The sequence below is a fragment of the Cyanistes caeruleus genome, chromosome 29 (assembly GCF_971803275.1).
Source record: "Cyanistes caeruleus chromosome 29, bCyaCae1.hap1.1, whole genome shotgun sequence".
In the NCBI taxonomy this organism is placed as follows: Eukaryota; Metazoa; Chordata; class Aves; order Passeriformes; family Paridae; genus Cyanistes; species Cyanistes caeruleus.
In genome coordinates this window covers 3751228-3777429 of record NC_141729.1, presented here as the reverse complement: position 1 = coordinate 3777429, position 26202 = coordinate 3751228, and the positions used below count along the sequence as shown (strand labels likewise).

At 43.8% G+C, this 26202-nt stretch overlaps 1 protein-coding gene across 1 annotated transcript in view; it reads left to right on the top strand.

The window, feature by feature from the left end:
- SNRNP200 (small nuclear ribonucleoprotein U5 subunit 200) overlaps positions 1-26202 on the top strand; it is a 78747-nt gene that overhangs the window by 282 nt on the left and 52263 nt on the right. The window contains exons 2-13 of the mRNA XM_086865478.1: positions 1082-1245; positions 3682-3853; positions 5725-5917; positions 9762-9817; positions 13407-13505; positions 14783-14935; positions 15567-15666; positions 15761-15897; positions 18329-18412; positions 19124-19297; positions 20938-21075; positions 25903-26058. Coding sequence (XP_086721604.1) covers positions 1082-1245; positions 3682-3853; positions 5725-5917; positions 9762-9817; positions 13407-13505; positions 14783-14935; positions 15567-15666; positions 15761-15897; positions 18329-18412; positions 19124-19297; positions 20938-21075; positions 25903-26058 — 1626 coding nt within the window. The remainder of the gene's footprint in view (positions 1-1081; positions 1246-3681; positions 3854-5724; positions 5918-9761; positions 9818-13406; positions 13506-14782; positions 14936-15566; positions 15667-15760; positions 15898-18328; positions 18413-19123; positions 19298-20937; positions 21076-25902; positions 26059-26202) is intronic.

Genomic DNA, 26202 nt, shown 5'->3' with positions numbered 1-26202 from the left:
AGCTCAGCCCGGTACCGTGGCCTTTGGGACCCATTTCGGGTCCCCCTCAGCCACATTTGGGGACCCCCAGTCCTGTTTCTGGCCTCTTGAGCCCGTTTTTGGGGTACCCCTTCCCCCCTTCAGCCTCATTTGGAGACCCCGGTTCCGCTTTGGGACTCCTTGGACTTGTCCCAGTCCCATTTTGAGCCCCCCAAACTCCATTTTGAGCCCCCCAAATCCCATTTTGAGCCCCCCAAATCCCATTTTACAAACCCCAAACTCCATTTTGGGTTCCCCGGTCCAAATTTGAGACCACATCAATCCCATTTTGAAACTCCCAAATTCCACTTTGGGATTTCCATCCCCATTTTGCGACCCCAAATCCCCATTTTGAGCCCCCCCAATCCCATTTTACACTCCCCAAACCCCATTTTGAGCCCCCCAAACCCCATTTCACACGCTGTAATCCCATTTTAAGCACCCCAAACCCCATTTTGCAACCCCCAAACCCCATTTTAAGCCCCCCAACCCCATTTTGAGCCCCCAACCCCATTTTGAGCCCCCCAAACCCCATTTCACACCCCTCATGCCCCATTTTGAGCCCCCCAAACCCCATTTTGAGCCCCCCAACTCAATTTCGTACCCCCCAAACCCCATTTTGAGCCCCCCAAACCCCATTCCACCCCCCCAACCCCATTTTGAGCCCCCCAAACCCCATTTTGAGCCCCCCAAACCCCATTTTGAGCACCCCAAACTCCATTTCACACCCCCCAATCCCATTTTGAGCCCCCCAAATCCCATTTTACAACCCCCCAACCCCATTTTGAGCCCCCCAATCCCATTTTGCATCCCCCAATCCCATTTTGCATCCCCCAAACCCCATTTTAAGCCCCCCAAACCCCATTTTAAGCCCCCCAACCCCATTTTGAGCCCCCCAAACCCCATTTCGCACCCCCCCAACCCCATTTTAAGCCCCCCAAACCCCATCCCCACCCCCCTTAACCTCCCCCCATCCCCACCCCACCCTCCCATCCCCATTTCCCTCTCTCTCCCTCTCACCCACATCCCATTTTTCCCATTTTTTTTTATTTTTTCCCCCCAGAATTCCAACCTGGTTCTTCAAGCCGACCGCTCTCTGATCGACCGCACGCGCCGGGACGAGCCCACGGGCGAGGTTCTGTCCCTGGTGGGGAAACTCGAGGGGACCCGAATGGGGGACAAAGCCCAGAGGACCAAACCCCAAATGCAGGAGGAGAGAAGAGCCAAGTGAGCAGGAAAAAACGGGAATTTTCATCCCTGGGATAGCGGGATTAGGGCGGGGGTTTGGGTTTGGGAAAGGGGATTTTTGCTGGAGTTTGGTTTTTTTGAAAGAGCTGGGTTTGGGTGCCCGGTTTCCCAGGAAAGTGAATTTTCTTGGAGTCTGATTTCCCAGGAAAGCAGCTTTCCCTGGAGTTTGGTTTCCCAGGAAAGTGGATTTTCTTGGAGCTGGATTTCCCAGGAAAGTGAATTTTCTGGGAATCTGATTTCCCAGGAAAGTGAATTTTCTTGGGATCTGATTTCCCAGGAAAGTGAATTTTCTTTGAATTTGATTTCCCAGGAAAATGAATTTTCTTGGAGTTTGATTTCTCAGGAAAATGAATTTTCTTTGAATTTGATTTCCCAGGAAAGTGAATTTTCTTTGAATTTGATTTCCCAGGAAAGTGTTTTTTTCTGGGAGTTTGATTTCTCAGGAAAATGAATTTTCTTGGAATCTGATTTCCCAGGAAAGTGGATGTTCTGGGAACCTGATTTCCCAGGAAAACAACTTTCCCTGGAGTTTGATTTCCCAGGAAAGTGAATTTTCTTGGAGTTTGATATCCCAGGAAATTGTTTTTTCTTGGAATCTGATTTCCCAGGAAAGTGTTTTTTTCTGGGAGTTTGATTTCCCAGGAAAGTGGATTTTCTTTGAATCTGATTTCCCAGGGAACTGCATTTTCTTGGAGTTTGATTTCCCAGGAAAATGAATTTTCTTGGAGTTTGATATCCTAGGAAAGCAGCTTTCCCTGGAGCTTGATTTCCCAGGAAAGTGAATTTTCTTTGAATTTGATTTCCCAGGAAAGTGTTTTTTCTTGGAATTTGACTTCCCAGGAATGTGGCATTTCCTGGTGCCAAATTTCCCAAAAAATCTGCTTTTCCTGGCTCTTAATTTCCCAAAAAATCTGCTTTTCCTGGTGCCAAAATTCCCAAAAAATCTGCTTTTCCTGGCTCTTAATTTCCCAAAAAATCTGCTTTTCCTGGTGCCAAAATTCCCAAAAAATCTGCTTTTCCTGGCACCAAATTCCCAAAAAATCTGCTTTTCCTGGTGCCAAAATTCCCAAAAAATCTGCTTTTCTTGGCTCTTAATTTCCCAAAAAATCTGCTTTTCTTGGCTTTTAATTTCCCAAAAAATCTGCTTTTCCTGGCTTTTAATTTCCCAAAAAATTTTTCCCAGAGATCCCGGAGCAGGGAATTCCACCCTCATCCCATTCCCAAAAATCCCATTTAAATCTCCATTTCCCGCCTCGATGCCATTCCCTGAAATCCCAAAAATTCCTGAAATCCCCCCAAATCCCAAAATCTCCGGCTTTTTGGGGAAAAAAAAGGGGTTTTTTGGGATTTTTTGGGAACCTCTGGGATTTTTTGGGACCCTCTGGAGCTCTGGGTTTTTTTGGGAACCTCTGGAATTTTTTGGGACCCTCTGGGATTTTTTGGGACCCTCTGGGATTTTTTGGGACCCTCTGGGATTTTTTGGGAACCTCTGGAATTTTTTGGGAACCTCTGGGATTTTTTTGGGACCCTCTGGAGCTCCAGGATTTTTTGGGAACCTCTGGGATTTTTTGGGAACCTCTGGAGCTGTGGGATTTTTTGGGACCCTCTGGGATTTTTTGGGACTCTCTCGGATTTTTGGGACCCTCTGGAGCTCTGGGATTTTTTGGGACCCTCTGGGATTTTTTGGGACCCTCTGGAGCTCCGGGATATTTTGGGACCCTTTGGGAATTTTTTGGGAACCTCTGGAATTTTTTGGGAACCTCTGGAATTTTTTGGGACCCTCTGGGATTTTTTGGGAACCTCTGGGATTTTTTTGGGAACCTCTGGAGCTCTGGGATTTTTTGGGAACCTCTGGGAATTTTTGGGACCCTCTGGAGCTCCAGGATTTTTTGGGAACCTCTGGAATTTTTTGGGACCCTCTGGAGGTCCCCAAGGTTCCCTCAGATTTTTTGGGAGCCTCTGGAGCTCTGGGATTTTTTGGGAACCTCTGGAGCTCTGGAATTTTTTGGGACCCTCTGGGATTTTTTGGGACCCTCTGGAGCTCTGGGATTTTTTGGGAACCTTTGGGATTTTTTGGGACCCTCTGGAGCTCTGGGATTTTTTGGGACCCTCTGGGATTTTTTGGGAACCTCTGGAGCTCTGGAATTTTTTGGGACCCTCTGGAATTTTTTGGGACCCTCTGGAATTTTTTGGGACCCTCTGGGATTTTTTGGGACCCTCTGGGATTTTTTGGGAACCCTCTGGGATTTTTTGGGACCCTCTGTAAAAAGACTCCACCATCTCCTCATCGCTTTCCCTTCTCCAACTCAATCCCTCCAGGAATATTCCGGGTTGCAAACCCCCAAATTCCCTCCTTACCTCACGGGATCAACAGATTTGATCCCATTAATTCCCGATTTTCCCGTTTTTCCCCAGGAGGAGGAAGCGGGACGAGGACAGGCACGACATCAACAAGATGAAAGGTTACACCCTTCTGTCCGAGGGTATCGACGAGATGGTCGGGATCATCTACAAACCCAAGACCAAGGAAACTCGGGAAACCTACGAGGTTCTGCTCAGCTTCATCCAGGCGGCCCTGGGGGATCAGGTGAGTCCGGAATCGGCTCCGGAATGCGGGAATTCCGCTCTGGGATGGGGGATTCCAGCCTTGCCTCCCGTTGGGATGGGGCTGTTGTGGGGGTTTGGTTTTGGGTTTTAGGGATTCTGGGATAGCTGCGGGTTTTTTTGGGAATTTCTCACTCTACTGATTCCAGGAGAAATTAATTAATTAAATTCCGTTTAATTAAATGGAATTTAATTAAATTCTATTAAATTTAATGGGAATTTAATGGGAATTCCTTCCCAAAATTCCCATTAAAGCAGCACGTGGAATTCTGGATTGGTTTGGATTGGAAGGAACCTTAAATCCCATCCAGTGCCATCTCCAGCCTGACCTTGGGCACTTCCAGGGATTCTGGGATAGCTGCGGGTTTTTTGGGAATTTGGCACTTTCCTGGTCGGGAATTCCTTCCCAAAATTCCCATTAAAGCAGCACGTGGAATTCTGGATTGGTTTGGATTTGGAATGGATCTTAAATCCCATCCAGTGAAATCTCCAGGCTGGCCTTGGGCACTTCCAGGGATTCCAGGGCAGCTTTTCTGGGAATTTCTGCAGCTTTTCTGGGAATTTCTGCAGCTTTTCTGGGAATTCTCCACTCTCCTCTCCAGGAATTCCTTCCCAAAATTCCCATTAAAGCAGCACGTGGAATTCTGGATTGGTTTGGATTGGAAGGAACCTTAAATCCCATCCAGTGCCATCTCCAGCCTGACCTTGGGCACTTCCAGGGATTCTGGGATAGCTGCGGGTTTTTTGGGAATTTGGCACTTTCCTGGCCAGGAATTCCTTCCCAAAATTCCCATTAAAGCAGCACGTGGAATTCTGGATTGGTTTGGATTTGGAATGGATCTTAAATCCCATCCAGTGAAATCTCCAGGCTGGCCTTGGGCACTTCCAGGGATTCCAGGGATTCCAGGAGCAGCTTTTCTGGGAATTTCTGCAGCTTTTCTGGGAATTTCTGCAGCTTTTCTGGGAATTTGGCACTTTCCTGGTCGGGAATTCCTTCCCAAAATTCCCATTAAAGAAGCACGTGGAATTCTGGATTGGTTTGGATTGGAAGGAACCTTAAATCCCATCCAGTGAAATCTCCAGCCTGGCCTTGGGCACTTCCAGGGATTCCAGTCCTGGGATATCCTGTGGGGGTTGGGAACTCCCAGAACTCCCAGAATTCCCATTTTTCCCGTGTTTCCAGCCCTGGGATATTTTGTGCAGGATGGGAACTCCCTGTGCGTTATCCCGGGATATATCACGGGTATCCCAGAATTCCCAGAACTCCCAGAATTCCCATTTTTCCCAGAATTCCCATTTTCCAGCCCCAGGATATCCTGTGGGGGTTGGGAACTCCCAGAATTCCCAGAATTCCCATTTTTCCCATTTTTCCAGCCCCGGGATATCCTGTGGGGGTTGGGAACTCCCAGAATTCCCATTTTTCCCGTTATTCCCATTTTTCCAGCCCCGGGATATCCTGTGGGGGTTGGGAATTCCCAGAATTCCCAGAATTCCCAGAATTCCCATTTTCCAGCCCCGGGATATCCTGTGGGGGTTGGGAACTCCCAGAACTCCCAGAATTCCCATTTTTCCCGTGTTTCCAGCCCCGGGATATCCTGTGGGGGTTGGGAACTCCCAGAATTCCCAGAATTCCCATTTTTCCCGTTATTCCCATTTTTCCAGCCCCGGGATATCCTGTGGGGGTTGGGAACTCCCCGTGCGTTATCCTGGGATATATCACGGGTATCCCAGAATTCCCAGAACTCCCAGAACTCCCAGAATTCCCATTTTTCCCATGTTTCCAGCCCCAGGATATCCTGTGGGGGTTGGGAACTCCCAGAATTCCCAGAATTCCCATTTTTCCCGTGTTTCCAGCCCCGGGATATCCTCTGCGGGGCGGCTGACGAGGTTCTGGCCGTGCTGAAGAACGAGAAGCTGCGGGACAAGGAGCGGCGCAAGGAGGTGGAGCTGCTGCTGGGCCCGGCCGACGACACGCGCTACCACGTGCTGGTCAACCTGGGCAAGAAAATCACCGACTACGGCGGGGACAAGGACATCCAGAACATGGGTAGGGAATTCTGGGAATTCTGGGAATTTTTTGGGAATTTTTTCGATTTTTTTTGGATTTTTCTCCGATTTTTTTAGCTATTTTTGGCGATTTTTTGCGATATTTTTCTCGTTTTTTGAGGGATTTTTTCAGGTCTTTTTATATTTTTGAAAAGTTTAAACATCCAGAACATGGGTAGGGAATTCTGGGAATTTTTTGGGAATTTTTTGGGGTTTTTTCGGATTTTTTTCCGATTTTTTTAGCTATTTTTTGTGATTTTTTTTCATTTTTCGCGATATTTTTCTCATTTTTTGAGGGATTTTTTCAGGTCTTTTTATGTTTCTAAAATGTTTTTCCATTCTAAATTGATTTTTATTTTATTTGGGATTTTTTTTGGGAATTTTTGGGGATTTTTTTGGGAAGTTTTGGGGATTTTTAGGGATTTTTGGGTATTGAGTTGTGCTGGGCCCGGCCAACGACACGCGCTACCACGTGCTGGTCAACCTGGGCAAGAAAATCACCGACTACGGCGGGGACAAGGACATCCAGAACATGGGTAGGGAATTCTGGGAATTCTGGGAATTTTTTGGGAATTTTTTTGGAATTTTTTGGGGTTTTTTCGGATTTTTTTTGGATTTTTTTCCGATTTTTTGAGCTATTTTTTGCGATTTTTTGGCGATTTTTCACGATATTTTTCTCATTTTTTGAGGGATTTTTTCAGGTCTTTTTGTTTTTGAAAAGTTTAAACATCCAGAACATGGGTAGGGAATTCTGGGAATTTTTTGGGGAATTTTTTCGATTTTTTTTGGATTTTTTTCCAATTTTTTTAGCTATTTTTTGCGATTTTTTGCGATATTTTTCTCATTTTTTGAGGGATTTTTTTCAGGTCTTTTTATGTTTCTAAAAAGTTTTTCCATTCTAAATTGATTTTTATTTTATTTGGGATTTTTTTGGGGGAATTTTTGGGGATTTTTTGGGAATTTTTGGGGATTTTTAGGGATTTTTGGGTATTGAGTTGTGCTGGGCCCGGCCGACGACACGCGCTACCACGTGCTGGTCAACCTGGGCAAGAAAATCACCGACTACGGCGGGGACAAGGACATCCAGAACATGGGTAGGGAATTCTGGGAATTCTGGGAATTTTTGGGAATTTTTGGGGAATTTTTTGGGGTTTTTTGGATTTTTTTTGGATTTTTTTCTGATTTTTTTAGCTATTTTTTGCGATTTTTTGGCGATTTTTTGTGATATTTTTCTCATTTTTTGAGGGATTTTTTCAGGTCTTTTTGTTTTTGAAAAGTTTAAACATCCAGAACATGGGTAGGGAATTCTGGGAATTTTTGGGGAATTTTTTCGATTTTTTTTTGATTTTTTTCCAATTTTTTTAGCTATTTTTTGCGATTTTTTGCGATATTTTTCTCATTTTTTGAGGGATTTTTTTCAGGTCTTTTTATGTTTCTAAAATGTTTTTCCATTCTAAATTGATTTTTATTTTATTTGGGATTTTTTTGGGGGAATTTTTGGGGAATTTTTGGGGAATTTTTTGGGGTTTTTTTGGATTTTTTTTGGATTTTTTGAGCTATTTTTTGCGATTTTTTGGCGATTTTTCGCGATATTTTTCTCATTTTTTGAGGGATTTTTTCAGGTCTTTTTATATTTTTGAAAAGTTTAAACATCCAGAACATGGGTAGGGAATTCTGGGAATTCTGGGAATTTTTTGGGAATTTTTTTGGGTTTTTTCCGATTTTTTGAGCTATTTTTTGCGATTTTTCGCGATATTTTTCTCATTTTTTAAGGGATTTTTTTCAGGTCTTTTTATGTTTCTAAAATGTTTTTCCATTCTAAATTGATTTTTATTTTATTTGGGATTTTTTTGGGGGAATTTTTGGGGAATTTTTTGGGAATTTTTGGGGATTTTTAGGGATTTTTGGGTATTGAGTTGTGCTGGGCCCGGCCGACGACACGCGCTACCACGTGCTGGTCAACCTGGGCAAGAAAATCACCGACTACGGCGGGGACAAGGACATCCAGAACATGGGTAGGGAATTCTGGGAATTCTGGGAATTTTTGGGAATTTTTTTGGAATTTTTTGGGTTTTTTTCGGATTTTTTTTGGATTTTTTTCCGATTTTTTGAGCTATTTTTTGCGATTTTTTGGCGATTTTTCACGATATTTTTCTCATTTTTTGAGGGATTTTTTCAGGTCTTTTTGTTTTTGAAAAGTTTAAACATCCAGAACATGGGTAGGGAATTCTGGGAATTTTTGGGGAATTTTTTGGGTTTTTTTCGGATTTTTTTCCGATTTTTTTAGCTATTTTTTGGGAATTTTTGGCGATTTTTTGTGGTATTTTTCTCATTTTTTGAGGGATTTTTTCAGGTCTTTTTATATTTTTGAAAAGTTTAAACATCCAGAACATGGGTAGGGAATTCTGGGAATTCTGGGAATTCTGGGAATTTTTGGGGAATTTTTTTGATTTTTTTTGGATTTTTTTCCGATTTTTTTAGCTATTTTTTGCGATTTTTTGGCGATTTTTTTGTGATATTTTTCTCATTTTTTGAGGGATTTTTTCAGGTCTTTTTATGTTTTTAAAAAGTTTAAACATCCAGAACATGGGTAGGGAAAATTGGGAATTTTGGGAATTTTTTGGGGAATTTTTTGGGAATTTTTTTAGATTTTTTTTCAATTTTTTTCGATTTTTTTGGTGATTTTGCATTCCATGGAATTCCCGGTGAGTTCCGTGCCGAATCCCGGGAATTCCATGGAATTCCATGCTGAATCCTGGGAATTCTCGGTCAATTCCATGGAATTCCCACTGAATTCCACACCGGATCCCGGGAATTCCCTGGAATTCCACCCTGGATCCCGATGAATCCCCTGGAATCCCCTGGGATCCCCTGGAATCCCCTGGAATCCCCTGGGATCCCCTGGAATCCCCTGGAATCCCCTGGAATTTGGTTCCATATCCCAATGAATCCCCTGGGATCCCCTGGAATTCAGTGCTGGATCCCGATGAATTCCCTGGGATCCCCCGGAATCCCCCGGAATCCCCTGGAATTCGGTTCCATATCCCGATGAATCCCCTGGAATCCCCTGGAATCCCCTGGAATCCCCTGGGATCCCCTGGAATCCCCTGGAATCCCCCGGAATCCCCTGGGATCCCCTGGAATCCCCTGGAATCCCCTGGGATCCCCTGGGATCCCCTGGAATCCCCTGGAATCCCCTGGAATCCCCCAGAATCCCCCGGGATCCCCTGGAATCCCCTGGAATCCCCTGGGATCCCCTGGGATCCCCTGGAATCCCCTGGGATCCCCTGGAATTCGGTGCCGGATCCCGATGAATCCCCTGGGATCCCCTGGAATTCGGTGCTGGATCCCGATGAATCCCCTGGGATCCCCTGGAATCCCCTGGAATCCCCTGGAATTCGGTTCCGTATCCTGATGAATCCCCTGGGATCCCCTGGAATCCCCCGGAATCCCCTGGAATCCCCTGGAATCCCCTGGAATCCCCCGGAATCCCCCGGAATCCCCTGGAATCCCCTGGGATTCGGTTCCGTATCCCGATGAATCCCCTGGAATCCCCCGGGATCCCCCGGAATCCCCTGGAATCCCCTGGGATCCCCTGGGATCCCCTGGAATCCCCTGGAATCCCCCGGAATCCCCCAGAATCCCCCGGGATCCCCTGGAATCCCCTGGAATCCCCTGGGATCCCCTGGGATCCCCTGGAATCCCCTGGGATCCCCTGGAATTCGGTGCCGGATCCCGATGAATCCCCCGGAATCCCCTGGGATCCCCTGGAATCCCCCGGGATCCCCCGGAATCCCCCGGAATCCCCTGGGATCCCGGCTGATGGCGCTCGCTGTTCCCTGCAGATGACAACATCGACGAGACGTACGGGGTGAACGTTCAGTTCGAGTCTGACGAGGAGGTGGGGCCGGATCCGCGCTCCCGCTTTTCCCGGGAAAACGCCTCTTCCTTCTTTTATCCCATTTATTTTATCCCATTTTTTATCCCATTTTCCCTTTTATCCCATTTATTTTATCCCATTTTTTAATCCCATTTTTCCATTTTATCCCATTTTTTAATACCATTTTTTTATCCCATTTTATTTAATCCCATTTTATTTTATCCCATTTTATTTTATCCCATTTTTTTATCCCATTTTTCCCTTTTATCCCATTTTTTAATCTCATTTTTCCCTTTTATCCCATTTTTGTTTATCCCATTTTTTTATCCCATTTTCTTTATCCCATTTTCATTTATCTCATTTTATTTTATCCCATTTTATTTTATCCCATTTTATTTTATCCCATTTTTTTATCCCATTTTTCCATTTTATCCCATTTTTTATCCCATTTTTTTATCCCATTTATTTTATCCCATTTTTTTATCCCATTTTTCCCTTTTATCCCATTTTTTAATCCCATTTTTTATCCCATTTTTCCCTTTTATCCCATTTGTTTATCCCATTTTTTAATCCCATTTTTCCCTTTTATCCCATTTTTTAATCCCATTTTTTATCCCATTTTTCCATTTTATCCCATTTTTTATCCCATTTTTTAATCCCATTTTATTTTATCCCATTTTTTTATCCCATTTTTTAATCCCATTTTATTTTATCCCATTTTTTTATCCCATTTTTTAATCCCATTTTTTTATCCCATTTTTCCCTTTTATTCAATTTTTTAATCCCATTTTCCCTCTATCCCATTTTTTAATCCCATTTTTTAATCCCATTTTCCCTCTATCCCATTTTTTAATCCCATTTTTTATCCCATTTTTCCCTTTTATCCCATTTTATTTTATCCCATTTTTTAATCCCATTTTCTTTTATCCCATTTTTTAATACCATTTTTTTATCCCATTTTATTTAATCCCATTTTATTTTATCCCATTTTATTTTATCCCATTTTTTATCCCATTTTTTAATCCCATTTTTCCTTTTTATCCCATTTTTTTATCCCATTTTTCCCTTTTATCCCATTTTATTTTATCCCATTTTTTAATCCCATTTTCCCTTTTATCCCATTTTTAATCCCATTTTTTATCCCATTTTTTGAGACGTACGGGGTGAACGTTCAGTTCGAGTCTGACGAGGAGGTGGGGCCGGATCCGCGCTCCCGCTTTTCCCGGGAAAACGCCTCTTCCTTCTTTTATCCCATTCTATTTTATCCCATTTTTTATCCCATTTTCCCTTTTATCCCATTCTATTTTATCCCATTTTTTTATCCCATTTTTCCATTTTATCCCATTTTTTATCCCATTTTTTATCCCATTTTTTTATCCCATTTTATTTTATCCCATTTTATTTTATCCCATTTTATTTAATCCCATTTTTTTTAATCCCATTTTTTTTAATCCCATTTTCTTTTATCCCATTTTCTTTATCCCATTTTCTTTATCCCATTTTCGTTTATCTCATTTTATTTTATCCCATTTTATTTTATCCAATTTTATTTTATCCCATTTTTTTATCCCATTTTTCCCTTTAATCCCATTTTTTAATCCCATTTTTCCCTTTAATCCCATTTTTTTATCCCATTTTTCCCTTTTATCCCATTTTTTTATCCCATTTTTCCCTTTTATCCCATTTTATTTTATCCCATTTTTTAATCCCATTTTCCCTTTTATCCCATTTTTTAATCCCATTTTTCCCTTTTATCCCATTTTTTAATCCCATTTTTTATCCCATTTTTTAATTCCATTTTTTATCCCATTTTTTAATTCCATTTTTTATCCCATTTTTTAATCCCATTTTCCCTTTTATCCCATTTTTAATCCCATTTTTTATCCCATTTTTTGAGACGTACGGGGTGAACGTTCAGTTCGAGTCTGACGAGGAGGTGGGGCCGGATCCGCGCTCCCGCTTTTCCCGGGAAAACGCCTCTTCCTTCTTTTATCCCATTTATTTTATCCCATTTTTTATCCCATTTTTCCCTTTTATCCCATTCTATTTTATCCCATTTTTTATCCCATTTTCCCTTTTATCCCATTTTTTTATCCCATTTTCTTTTATCCCATTTTATTTAATCCCATTTTTTTTAATCCCATTTTTTTTAATCCCATTTTTTTTAATCCCATTTTCTTTTATCCCATTTTCTTTATCCCATTTTCTTTATCCCATTTTCGTTTATCTCATTTTATTTTATCCCATTTTATTTTATCCAATTTTATTTTATCCCATTTTCTTTTATCCCATTTTTTAATCCCATTTTTTAATCCCATTTTTCCCTTTTATCCCATTTTTTTATCCCATTTTATTTTATCCCATTTTCTTTATCCCATTTTTTTATCCCATTTTTTTTATCCCATTTTCTTTTATCCCATTTTTTTATCCCATTTTATTTTATCCCATTTTATTTTATCCCATTTTCGTTTATCCCATTTTATTTTATCCCATTTTATTTTATCCCATTTTTTTATCCCATTTTTCCATTTTATCCCATTTTTTATCCCATTTTTTAATCCCATTTTTCCTTTTATCCCATTTTTTTATCCCATTTATTTTATCCCATTTTTTTATCCCATTTTTTAATCCCATTTTTCCCTTTAATCCCATTTTTTAATCCCATTTTTTTATCCCATTTTTTTATCCCATTTTTTTTAATCCCATTTTCTTTATCCCGTTTTATTTTATCCCATTTTCCCTTTTATCCCATTTTATTTTATCCCATTTTTTAATCCCATTTTTCCTTTTTATCCCATTTTTTTATCCCATTTTTCCCTTTAATCCCATTTTTTAATCCCATTTTTTAATGCCATTTTTCCTTTTATCCCATTTTTTTATCCCATTTTATTTAATCCCATTTTTTTATCCCATTTTCGTTTATCCCATTTTCTTTATCCCATTCTCTTTATCCCACTTTTTTATCCCATTTTCATTTATCTCATTTTATTTTATCCCATTTTATTTTATCCCATTTTATTTTATCCCATTTTTTTATCCCATTTTATTTTATCCCATTTTCCCTTTTATCCCATTTTCCCTTTTATCCCATTTTCTTTAATCCCATTTTCTTTAATCCCATTTTCTTTAATCCCATTTTCTTTTATCCCATTTTTTTATCCCATTTTTTTATCCCATTTTCTTTTATCCCATTTTTTTATCCCATTTTGTTTTATCTCATTTTCTTTTATCCCATTTTATTTTATCCCATTTTTCTTTTATCCCATTTTCTTTATCCCATTTTATGGGTGGGAAAAGAGGGATAAAAATGGGATTTTTGAGGGAAAAAAGAGATTTTGGGGTGGGAAAACAGGGATAAAAATGGGATTTTTGAGGGAAAAAAGGGGTCAAAAAGGGATCAAAAATGGATTTTTGAGGGAAAAGAGGGATAAAAATGGGATTTTTGATGGAAAAAAGGGATTTTGAGGGGGGAAAAGAGGGATAAAAATGGGATTTTTGAGGGAAAAGAGGGATAAAAATGGGATTTTTGAGGGAAAAAAGGGATTTTGGGGTGGGAAAAGAGGGATAAAAATGGGATTTTTGGAATATCCCTTTGGAAATGTTTTTCCAGGAAGGGGACGAGGACATTTACGGGGAAGTTCGGGACGAGGCTTCGGACGATGACCTGGAAGGGGACGAGGCCGTGGTTCGCTGCACGCTCTCTGCCAACGTCAGTTTGGGATTTTTCCAGGGAATTTTGGGAATTCTGGGCCGATTTCTGGGAATTTGGGGGGTTTTCCCACGTTTTGTCATGAAATTTTCCCTGTGTCGCCAAAAAATCCTGGCTCTAAAGAGCAAAATTAAGGGAAAATGGGATTTTTATGGGAATTTAATGGGATTTTTATGGGAATTTAATGGGATTTTTATGGGATTTTTATGGGAATTTTATGGGAATTTAATGGGATTTTTATGGGATTTTTATGGGAATTTAATGGGATTTTTATGGGATTTTTATGGGAATTTAATGGGATTTTTATGGGATTTTTATGGGAATTTTGGGGATTTTCCAAGCTCCTGTTCCATCCCAAACACAGGGAAAAAATGGGATTTTTATGGGATTTTTATGGGATTTTAATGGGAATTTGATAGGATTTTTATGGGATTTTTATGGGATTTTTATGGGAATTTTGGGGATTTTCCAAGATCCTGTTCTGCTCCAAACACAGGGGAAAAATGGGATTTTAATGGGAATTTAATGGGATTTTTATGGGATTTTTATGGGAATTTAATGGGATTTTTATGGGATTTTTATGGGATTTTTATGGGACTTTTATGGGAATTTTGGGGTTTTTCCAAGCTTCTGTTCTGCTCCAAACACAGGGAAAAAATGGGATTTTAGTGGGATTTTAATGGGATTTTGTGGGATTTTTATGGGAATTTAATGGGATTTTTATGGGATTTTTATGGGAATTTTGGGGATTTTCCAAGCTCCTGTTCCATCCCAAACATAGGGAAAAAATGGGATTTTTATGGGATTTTAATGGGAATTGAATGGGAATTTTTGGGATATGAATGGGAATTTTTGGGATTTCATGGCTTTAAACGATCCCAAATCATGGGAATGATGGGAATTTTCCAGCTGGTGGCAGCAGGGGAGTTGATGAGCTCCAAGAAGAAGAACCTCCATCCATAGGACATCAAAACTTTGGGAATAATGGGGTTTTAATGGGAATTTAATGGGAATTTTTGGGATTTGAATGGGGATTTTTGGGATTTCATGGCTTTAAACCATCCCAAATCATGGGAATGTTTGGAATTTTTGGGATTTTCCAGCTGGTGGCAGCAGGGGAGCTGATGAGCTCCAAGAAGAAGGACCTGCACCCGCGGGACATCAAAACCTTGGGAATAATGGGATTTTAATGGGAATTTTTTGGATTTTAATGGGAATTTTTGGGATTTCATGGCTTTAAACCATCCCAAATCATGGGAATGTTGGGAATTTTCCAGCTGGTGGCAGCAGGGGAGCTGATGAGCTCCAAGAAGAAGGACCTGCACCCGCGGGACATCGACGCCTTCTGGCTGCAGCGTCAGCTCAGCCGCTTCTACGACGACGCCATCGTCTCCCAGAAAAAGGCGGATGAGGTCCTGGAGATCCTCAAGGTGCGTGGCCTCCGGATCCTCGGGATCTGGGATGAGTTCTCCCTGCAAAAAGTGGGAATTGGGCTGGAATTCCGGGTGGTTTGTGGCGTTCCCTGGGAATTTTTGTCCCTGATTTGGGTTTGGGTTTGGTGGCGGTGTCGATCCCTGAGTTCCCAGGGGTTTTTCCTGGGAAATCGTCACCCCTGGGGTCTGTTCCCCTCCTAATTCTCAAGTTTTCGATGAAAAACATGAATTTTTGGGATTGTTTTTCCCTCAGGATCCACCTCCATGTGGTGTTCCCACCCTAATTCCCGAGATTTGAGTGAAATATTTGAATTTTCAGGATTGTTTTCCCTCAGGATCCACCTCCATGTGGTGTTCCCACCCTAATTCCCGAGTTTTGAGCGAAAAATGTGAATTTTCAGGATTGTTTTCCCTCAGGAGCCATCTCCATGGAGTATTCCCCTCCTGATGCCCAAGTTTTGAGCGAAAAATGTGAATTTTCAGGATTGTTTTTCCAGCCTCCAGGATTGTTTTCCACCTTCCATGCTTGTTTTCCTCTCCCTTCCCACACTTCCCCACCTCCCCTCTCCCCCATCCCACAGAAAAGAGGGATCCAGGCGTGAAAAATTCCACATTTTTCCCTCCCCAGACCGCCAGCGACGACCGAGAATGCGAAAACCAACTGGTTCTGCTGCTGGGCTTCAACACCTTCGACTTCATCAAAGTCCTGCGGCAGCACCGGATGATGAGTGAGTTTTTTTTCCCCCCCTTTTCCAGTGGAATTCCGACAGGTTTGGATCCGTTTTTCCATGTTTTTCCCGTTTTTTTTTGTCCCCTTTCTAGTCCTGTACTGCACCTTGCTGGCCAGCGCGCAGAGCGAGGCGGAGAAGGAGAGGATCATGGGGAAGATGGAGGCGGACCCCGAGCTCTCCAAGTTCCTCTACCAGCTCCACGAGACGGAGAAAGAGGATCTGATCCGGGTAAGGGAAGCTCTGTGGGATTTGTGGGATTGCTGGGATCCGGTTTTGGGTGGGAAACGAGGGCTAGAATCCTCCTCGCGAAGTCTGAGGGAAGCGACGCTGTCGTCGCCGCTTCTGCTTTCCCAGGGCCTCCTTCGCAGGCCAATTCCTTCAAAATGTCACCCAAATCACCCCAAAACCCCCTCAAATCCCACAAAACATCCACAGTGCTCGGTCCTGGTTTATGGAGGCCTTTTCCCAAAGGTTTTCCCAAAGAAATTGGGGAATAGGGGCACCTCGGGATGAGGCTGAGCCTCTTCCTTGAGGCCAAATCCTATTTTTTCCCCTCACGGTGAGGCAGGAGCCACATTTCTGAGGGGAAATTCGGTTTTCCCGCCAAAAATTGTTGTTACCACTTTATCAAAATGTTATTCCTGGTTTATGGATGCCTTTTTCCAAAGGAATTTGGGATCAGGAGCACTTTGGAGGAGGCTGAGCCTCTTCCTTGAGGCCGAATCCTGATTTTTTCCCCTCAGGAATGGGGCAGAATCCAAATTTCTGAGGGGAATTTTGCTTTTCCCACCAGAAATGGTCATTCCTGGTTTATTCCCGAGGAAACTGAGGGATCAGGAGCACCTTGGGATGAGGCTGATCCCTTTTCCTGGGCCAAATCCCAATTTTTCCCCTCAGGAATGTGTCAGGAGCCACATTTCTGAGGGGAATTTTGCTTATCCCCATAAAAATGGTTCTTCCTGGTTTATTCCCGAGGAAATTGAGGGATCAGGAGCACGTTGGGATGAGGCTGAGGCCTTTTCCTGGGCCTGAATCCCGATTTTTCCCCTCAGGAGTGGGTCAGGAGCCACATTTGTGAGGGGAATTTTGCTTTTCCCAACAAAAATGGTCATTTCTGGTTTATCAAAATGGTTATTCCTGTTTTATGGATGTGTTTTTCCAAAGGAATTTGGGATCAGGAGCACTTTGGAGGAGGCTGAGCCTCTTCCTTGAGGCCGAATCCCGATTTTTCCCCTCAGGAATGGGTCAGGAGCCAAATTTCTGAGGGGAATTTTGCTTTTCCTACCAGAAATGGTCATTCCTGGTTTATTAAAAGGAAATTGAGGGATCAGGCGCACCTTGGGATGAGGCTGATCCCTTTTCCCAGGGCCAAATCCCAATTTTTCCCCTCAGGAATGTGTCAGGAGCCAAATTTCTGAGGGGAAATTTTCTTTTCCCACCAGAAATGGTCATTCCTGGTTTATTCCCAAGGAAATTGAGGGATCAGGAGCACCTTGGATGAGGCTGATCCCTTTTCCCAGGGCCAAATCCCAATTTTTCCCCTCAGGAATGGGTCAGGAGCCACATTTCTGAGGGGAAATTTGGATTTCCCAACAAAAATGGTCATTCCTGGTTTATTCCCGAGGAAATTGAGGGATCAGGAGCACCTTGGGATGAGGCTGAGGCCTTTTCCTGGGCCTGAATCCCGATTTTTCCCCTCAGGAATGGGTCAGGAGCCAAATTTCTGAGGGGAATTTTGCTTTTCCTACCAGAAATGGTCATTCCTCGTTTATTCCCAAGGAAATTGAGGGATCAGGAGCAGCTTGGGATGAGGCTGATCCCTTTTCCCAGGGCCAAATCCCAATTTTTCCCCTCAGGAATGGGGCAGAACCCAAATTTCTGAGGGGAATTTTGCTTTTCCCACCAGAAATGGTCATTCCTGGTTTATTAAAAGGAAATTGAGGGATCAGGAGCACCTTGGGATGAGGCTGAGGCCTTTTCCTGGGCCTGAATCCCGATTTTTCCCCTCAGGAGTGGGTCAGGAGCCACATTTGTGAGGGAAATTTTGCTTATCCCCCAAAAAATGGTCATTCCTGGTTTATCAAAATGGTTATTCCTGGTTTATGTGTGCCTTTTTCCAAAGGAATTTGGGATCAGGAGCACTTTGGAGGAGGCTGAGCCTCTTCCTTGAGGCCGAATCCCAATTTTTCCCCTCAGGAGTGGGGCAGGAGCCACATTTCTGAGGGGAAATTTTCTTTTCCCACCAGAAATGGTCATTCCTGGTTTATTAAAAGGAAATTGAGGGATCAGGAGCACCTTGGGATGAGGCTGAGGCCTTTTCCTGGGCCTGAATCCCGATTTTTCCCCTCAGGAATGGGGCAGAACCCAAATTTCTGAGGGGAATTTTGCTTTTCCTACCAGAAATGGTCATTCCTGGTTTATTCCCAAGGAAATTGAGGGATCAGGAGCACGTTGGGATGAGGCTGATCCCTTTTCCCAGGGCCAAATCCCAATTTTTCCCCTCAGGAATGGGTCAGGAGCCACATTTGTGAGGGGAATTTTGCTTTTCCCACCAGAAATGGTCATTCCTGGTTTATTAAAAGGAAATTGAGGGATCAGGAGCACCTTGGGATGAGGCTGATCCCTTTTCCCGGGGCTAAATCCCAATTTTTCCCCTCAGGAGGAACGCTCCCGGCGGGAACGCGTGCGGCAATCCCGCATGGACACCGACCTGGAATCCATGGATCTAGACCAGGGAGGAGAGGTAAAATCCTTGCATTTACTCACCTCAAACACCCCCAACCACTCCCAAAAAAGATTACACAAATTAAAATCTGAATTCCCAGCTGGAATCTGCTGCTTTCCCTTCAAACCCAAGGGAAAAATTTCCGATTTTTTTGTTTTTTCTGGGTTTTTCCAGGTTTTTCCAGACACACCTTATCCTTTATTTTGGTTTTTTGGTTTTCCCATGCACACCTTATCCTTTATTTTGTTTTTTTCTGGTTTTCCCATTCACGCCTTACCCTTTATTTTGATTTTTTTTGGTTTTCCCATGCCCTCCTTACCCTTTATTTTGATTTTTTGGTTTTCCCATTCCCACCTTACCCTTTATTTCATTTTCCCGAATTTTCCCATTCCCATCTTACCCTTTATTTTATTTTCCCGTTGTTTTCCAGGCTCACCTTATCCTTTATTTTGGTTTTTTTTTGTTTTCCCATTCCCACCTTACCCTTTATTTCATTTTCCCTAATTTTCCCATTCCCACCTTACCCTTTATTTTGGTTTTTTTGGTTTTCCCATGCACACCTTACCCTTTATTTTGGTTTTTTTGGTTTTCCCATGCACACCTTATCCTTTTTTTTGTTTTCCCAGGTTTTCCCATTCCCACCTTACCCTTTATTTTGGTTTTTTTTGGTTTTCCCATTCCCACCTTACCCTTTATTTCATTTTCCCATGTTTTCCCGATGTTTTCCAGGCTCTGGCTCCCAGGCAGGTGCTGGATTTGGAGGATTTGGTGTTCTCCCAGGGCAGTCACTTCATGGCCAACAAGCGCTGCCAGCTCCCGGACGGATCATTCCGGAGACAGCGCAAGGGCTACGAGGAAGTTCACGTTCCTGCCCTCAAACCCAAACCCTTCGGAGCTGACGAGGTGAATTCCCAAAGAATCCACAGCTCCAGAGGCTCCCAAAAAATCCCAGAGGCTCCCAAAAAATCCCGGAGCTCCAGAGGCTCCCAAAAAATCCCAGAGCTCCAGAGGTTCCCAAAAAATCTGAGGGAACCTTGGGGACCTCCAGAGGTTCCCAAAAAATCCCAGAGGTTCCCAAAAAATCCCAGAGGTTCCCAAAAATTCCCAGAGGTTCCCAAAAATTCCCAGAGGCTCCCAAAAAATCCCAGAGGGTCCCAAAAAATCCCAGAGCTCCAGAGGCTCCCAAAAAATCCCAGAGGGTCCCAAAAAATCCCAGAGGTTCCCAAAAAATCCCAGAGCTCCAGAGGTTCCCAAAAAATCCCAGAGCTCCAGAGGCTCCCAAAAAATCCCAGAGGGTCCCAAAAAATCCCAGAGCTCCAGAGGGTCCCAAAAAATTCCAGAGGTTCCCAAAAAATCCCAGAAGTTCTCAAAAAATCCCAGAGGTTCCCAAAAAATCCCAGAGGGTCCCAAAAAATCCCAGAGGTCCAGAGGTTCCCAAAAAATCCCAGAGGTTCCCAAAAAATCCCAGAGGTTCTCAAAAAATCCCAGACGTTCCCAAAAAATCCCAGAGCTCCAGAGGGTTCCCAAAAAATCCCAGAGGTTCCCAAAAAATCCCGGAGCTCCAGAGGTTCCCAAAAAATCCCAGAGGGTCCCAAAAAATCCCAGAGGGTCCCAAAAAATCTCAGAGGTTCCCAAAAAATCCCAGAGGGTCCCAAAAAATCCCTTTTTAACCCTTTTTTAACCCTTTCTAACCCTTTTTAACCCTTTTTAACCCTTTTTAACCCTTTTTTAACCCTTTTTAACCCTTTTTTAACCCTTTTTAACCCTTTTTTAACCCTTTTTTACCCTTTTTTACCCTTTTTAACCCTTTTTTAACCCTTTTTAACCCTTTTTAACCCATTTTAACCCATTTTAACCTTTTTTAACCCTTTTTTAACCCTTTTTAACCCTTTTTAAACCCTTTTTAACCCTTTTTTAACCCTTTCTAACCCTTTTTTAACCCTTTCTAACCCTTTTTAACCCTTTTTAACCCTTTTTTAACCCTTTTTAACCCTTTTTTTCCACAGGAAATTCCCACTTCCCCTTTTCCCACCGCTCATCCCGAGTTTCCCCTCCTGGGGGATTTTTTTTTTCCCTGAACCCTCAGCTCTGATTTTCCCAGATATTTTTTTTATTTTATGGGAATAAATCCCAGAGTCACCCACAAATCCCAAATTTTTTTTCCCCGGGGAAAAACTTGAATTACCCCCAGAAAAAAAAAAAAAATAAGATTTTTCCCTCTAAAAAATTGGGAATTCTCCTTTTAGCACGAGAAGATTTTTAATTCCATTAATTTCCATTAATTCCAGATGTTTTCCCAGCCCTGACCACCAGATTGGATTTTAAGGATTTGGTTTTTCCATGAAATCTGAGAGGATAAAAAAAAATGAGATTTATTTTTCCCAGCCTTAATTAATTGGGAATTAATCATTTTTTAACGAGGGGAATTTTTCTGCACATCCACTCCTCCTGATCAGGATCACCCAGATCTTTCCCCCAACCCTTTCCCAATATCCACAAAACCCCAAATTCCTTCTTTTCCCTCTTTTTTTTTTCCTTCCCAGCAATTGTTTTCCGTGGAAAAACTTCCCAAATACGCCCAGGCCGGGTTTGAGGGGTTCAAAACCCTCAACAGGATCCAGAGCAAACTGTTCCGAGCGGCGCTGGAATCGGATGAGAACCTGCTGCTCTGCGCTCCCACGGTGAGATTCCCAAAATTCCCAAAATTCCCAAAATTCCCGGAGTTCTGGGATGCTCTGGATCCCGGCAGGGGGAGCTGGAGCTCCCCTGGGCAGAGGAATTGGGAATTAATTGGGAGTTAATTGGGAATTAATTGGGAATTAATTGGGAATTAATTAGGAATTAATTGGGATTTAGGGAAGGGTTTGGGATTGGGGAGAACATCTGGAACAGGTCCAGAGGAATTGGGAATTAATTGGGAATTAATTGGGAATTAATTGGGAGTTAGGGAAGGGTTTGGGATTGGGGAGAACATCTGGAACAGGTCCAGAGGAATTGGGAGTTAATTGAGAATTAATTGGGAATTGATTGGGAATTAATTGGGAATTAATTGGGATTTAGGGAAGGGTTTGGGATTGGGGAGAACATCTGGAACAGCTCCAGAGGAATTGGGAATTAATTGGGAATTAATTGGGAATTAATTGGGATTTAGGGAAGGGTTTGGGATTGGGGAGAACATCTGGAACAGCTCCAGAGGAATTGGGAATTAATTGGGAATTAATTGGGAATTAATTGGGAGTTAGGGGAGAATGAGAACCTGCTGCTCTGCGCTCCCACGGTGAGATTCCCAAAATTCCCAAAATTCCCAAAATTCCCGGAGTTCTGGGATGCTCTGGAAGCCGGCAGGGGGAGCTGGGGCTCCCCTGGGGGGAGGAATTGGAAATTAATTGGGAGTTAATTGGGAATTAATTGGGATTTAGGGAAGGGTTTGGGATTGGGGAGAACATCTGGAACAGCTCCAGAGGAATTGGGAATTAATTGGGAATGAATTGGGAGTTAATTGGGAATTAATTAGGAATTAATTGAGAATTAATTGAGAATTAATTGGGATTTAGGGAAGGGTTTGGGATTGGGGAGAACATCTGGAACAGCTCCAGAGGAATTGGGAATTAATTGGGAATTAATTGGGAATTAATTGGGAATTGATTGGGATTTAGGGAAGGGTTTGGGATTGGGGAGAACATCTGGAACAGGTCCAGAGGAATTGGGAGTTAATTGAGAATTAATTGGGAATTGATTGGGAATTAATTGGGAATTAATTGGGATTTAGGGAAGGGTTTGGGATTGGGGAGAACATCTGGAACAGCTCCAGAGGAATTGGGAATTAATTGGGAATGAATTGGGAGTTAATTGGGAATTAATTGGGAATTAAATGGGAATTAATTGGGAATTAATTGGGAATTAATTGGGATTTAGGGAAGGGTTTGGGATTGGAGAGAACATCAGGGCAGGGGAATTAATTGGGAATTAATTGGGAATTGCTTGGGAATTAATTGGGAATTAATTGGGATTTAGGGAAGGGTTTGGGATTGGGGAGAACATCTGGAACAGCTCCAGAGGAATTGGGAATTAATTGAGAATTAATTGGGAATTAATTGGGAATTAATTGGGATTAAGGGAAGGGCTTGGGATTGGGGAGAACATCTGGAACAGCTCCAGAGGAATTGGGAATTAATTGGGAATGAATTGGGAATTAATTGGGAATTAATTGGGAGTTAGGGGAGGATGAGAACCTGCTGCTCTGCGCTCCCACGGTGAGATTCCCAAAATTCCCAAAATTCCCGGAGTTCTGGGATGTTTTTGGGCTTTGGAAATTCTGGGCGGATTTTGTGGATTTTGGGGCCGTTTCGGGGTTTTCCCTGCGGATTTTGGGGCCGTTTTGGGGTTTTCCTTGGGGATTTTGGGGCAGTTTTGGGGTTTTCCCTGCGGATTTTGTGGATTTTGGGGCCGTTTCTGTGTTTTCCCTGCGGATTTTGTGGATTTTGGGGCCGTTTCAGGGTTTTCCCTGCTGATTTTGTGGATTTTGGGGCCGTTTTGGGGTTTTCCTTGGGGATTTTGGGGCCGTTTCTGTGTTTTCCCTGCGGAATTTGTGGATTTTGGGGCCGTTTTGGTGTTTTCCCTGCAGATTTTGTGGATTTTGGGGCCGTTTGGGGGTTTTCCCTGCTGATTTTGTGGATTTTGGGGCCGTTTCCGTGTTTTCCCTGCGGATTTTGTGGATTTTGGGGCCGTTTCTGTGTTTTCCCTGCGGAATTTGAGGATTTTGGGCCGTTTCGGGGTTTTCCATGGGGATTTTGGGGCGGTTTCTGTGTTTTCCCTGCTGATTTTGTGGATTTTGGGGCCGTTTCAGGGTTTTCCCTGCGGAATTTGTGGATTTTGGGGCCGTTTTGGGGTTTTCCCTGCTGATTTTGAGGATTTTGGGGCCGTTTCCGTGTTTTCCCTGCGGATTTTGTGGATTTTGGGGCCATTTCCGTGTTTTCCCTGCTGATTTTGTGGATTTTGGGGCCATTTCCGTGTTTTCCCTGCTGATTTTGTGGATTTTGGGGCCGTTTTGGGGTTTTCCTTGGGGATTTTGGGGCGGTTTCGGGGTTTTCCCTGCTGATTTTGAGGATTTTGGGGCCGTTTCCGTGTTTTCCCTGGGGAATTTTGTGGCCATTTTGGGGTTTTCCTTGGGGATTTTGGGGATTTTGGGGCCGTTTCAGTGTTTTCCCTGCTGATTTTGTGGATTTTGGGGCCGTTTCCGTGTTTTCCCCGGGGATTTTGTGGATTTTGGGGCCGTTTCAGTGTTTTCCCTGCTGATTTTGTGGATTTTGGGGCCGTTTCGGGGTTTTCCATGGGGATTTTGGGGCGGTTTCGGGGTTTTCCCTGCGGAATTTGTGGATTTTGGGGCCGTTTCCGTGTTTTCCCTGCTGATTTTGAGGATTTTGGGGCCGTTTCTGTGTTTTCCCTGGGGATTTTGTGGATTTTGGGGCCGTTTCAGGGTTTTCCCTGCGGATTTTGAGGATTTTGGGCCGTTTCGGGGTTTTCCCTGCGGATTTTGTGGATTTTGGGGCTGTTTCGGTGTTTTCCCTGCGGATTTTGGGGCGGTTTCGGGGTTTTCCCTGCGGAATTTGTGGATTTTGGGGCCGTTTCCGTGTTTTCCCTGGGGATTTTGTGGATTTTGGGGCCGTTTTGGTGTTTTCCCTGCTGATTTTGAGGATTTTGGGGGCATTTCTGTGTTTTCCCTGCGGATTTTGTGGATTTTGGGGCGGTTTCGGGGTTTTCCCTGTGGATTTTGGGGCTGTTTCGGTGTTTTCCCTGCGGATTTTGGGGCCGTTTCAGGGTTTTCCCTGCGGATTTTGTGGATTTTGGGGCCGTTTCGGGGTTTTCCCTGCGGATTTTGTGGATTTTGGGGCCGTTTCAGTGTTTTCCCTGCTGATTTTGTGGATTTTGGGGCCGTTTCAGTGTTTTCCCTGCTGATTTTGTGGATTTTGGGGTCGTTTTGGTGTTTTCCCTGCGGAATTTGTGGATTTTGGGGCCGTTTCCGTGTTTTCCCTGCGGATTTTGTGGATTTTGGGCCGTTTCGGGGTTTTCCATGGGGATTTTGGGGCCGTTTCAGGGTTTTCCCTGCGGATTTTGTGGATTTTAGGGCTGTTTTGGTGTTTTCCCTGGGGATTTTGTGGATTTTGGGGCTGTTTCGGTGTTTTCCCTGTGGATTTTGGGGCCGTTTCTGTGTTTTCCCTGCTGATTTTGTGGATTTTGGGGCCATTTCCGTGTTTTCCCTGCTGATTTTGAGGATTTTGGGGCCGTTTTGGTGTTTTCCCTGCTGATTTTGTGGATTTTGGGGCCGTTTTGCGGTTTTCCCTGCGGATTTTGGGGCCGTTTTGGGGTTTTCCCTGCAGAATTTGAGGATTTTGGGGCCGTTTTGGGGTTTTCCCTGGGGAATTTTGTGGATTTTGGGGCCATTTTGGGGTTTTCCTTGGGGATTTTGGGGATTTTGGGGCCGTTTCTGTGTTTTCCCTGCTGATTTTGTGGATTTTGGGGCGGTTTCGGTGTTTTCCCTGCTGATTTTGAGGATTTTGGGGCCATTTCTGTGTTTTCCCTGCTGATTTTGTGGATTTTGGGGCCGTTTCTGTGTTTTCCCTGCGGATTTTGTGGATTTTGGGGCCGTTTCTGTGTTTTCCCTGCGGAATTTGTGGATTTTGGGGCCATTTCCGTGTTTTCCCTGCTGATTTTGAGGATTTTGGGGCCATTTCTGTGTTTTCCCTGGCGATTTTGTGGATTTTGGGGCCGTTTCCGTGTTTTCCCTGCTGATTTTGTGGATTTTGGGGCCGTTTTGGGGTTTTCCCTGCGGAATTTGTGGATTTTGGGGCCGTTTGGGGGTTTTCCCTGCTGATTTTGTGGATTTTGGGGCCGTTTCCGTGTTTTCCCTGCTGATTTTGAGGATTTTGGGGCCGTTTCCGTGTTTTCCCTGGGGAATTTTGTGGCCATTTTGGGGTTTTCCTTGGGGATTTTGTGGATTTTGGGGCCGTTTTGGTGTTTTCCCTGCTGATTTTGTGGATTTTGGGGCCGTTTCCGTGTTTTCCCTGCGGATTTTGTGGATTTTGGGGCGGTTTCGGGGTTTTCCCTGTGGATTTTGGGGCCGTTTCGGGGTTTTCCCTGCTGATTTTGTGGATTTTGGGGCCGTTTCCGTGTTTTCCCTGCTGATTTTGTGGATTTTGGGGCGGTTTCGGGGTTTTCCCTGTGGATTTTGGGGCTGTTTCGGTGTTTTCCCTGCGGATTTTGGGGCCGTTTCAGGGTTTTCCCTGCTGATTTTGTGGATTTTGGGGCGGTTTCGGGGTTTTCCCTGCTGATTTTGTGGATTTTGGGGCCGTTTGGGGTTTTTCCCTGCTGATTTTGTGGATTTTGGGGCGGTTTCGGTGTTTTCCCTGTGGATTTTGGGGCCGTTTCGGTGTTTTCCCTGCTGATTTTGAGGATTTTGGGGCCGTTTCCGTGTTTTCCCTGCTGATTTTGTGGATTTTGGGGCGTTTCAGGGCGCGGGGAAGACGAACGTGGCGCTGCTGTGCATGCTGCGCGAGATCGGCAAGCACATCAACATGGACGGCACCATCAACGTGGACGACTTCAAGATCATCTACATCGCCCCCATGCGCTCCCTGGTGCAGGAGATGGTCGGCAGCTTCGGCAAGGTGCGGAGAGCCCGGGGGGATCCCGCGGGATCCCGGGGGTGGATCCCAGGGGATCTGTGGGGGTGGATCCTGGGGTTGGATCCCGGGGGATCTGTGGGGGTGGATCCCGGGGGATCTGTGGGGGTGGATCCCGGGGGAGCCCTG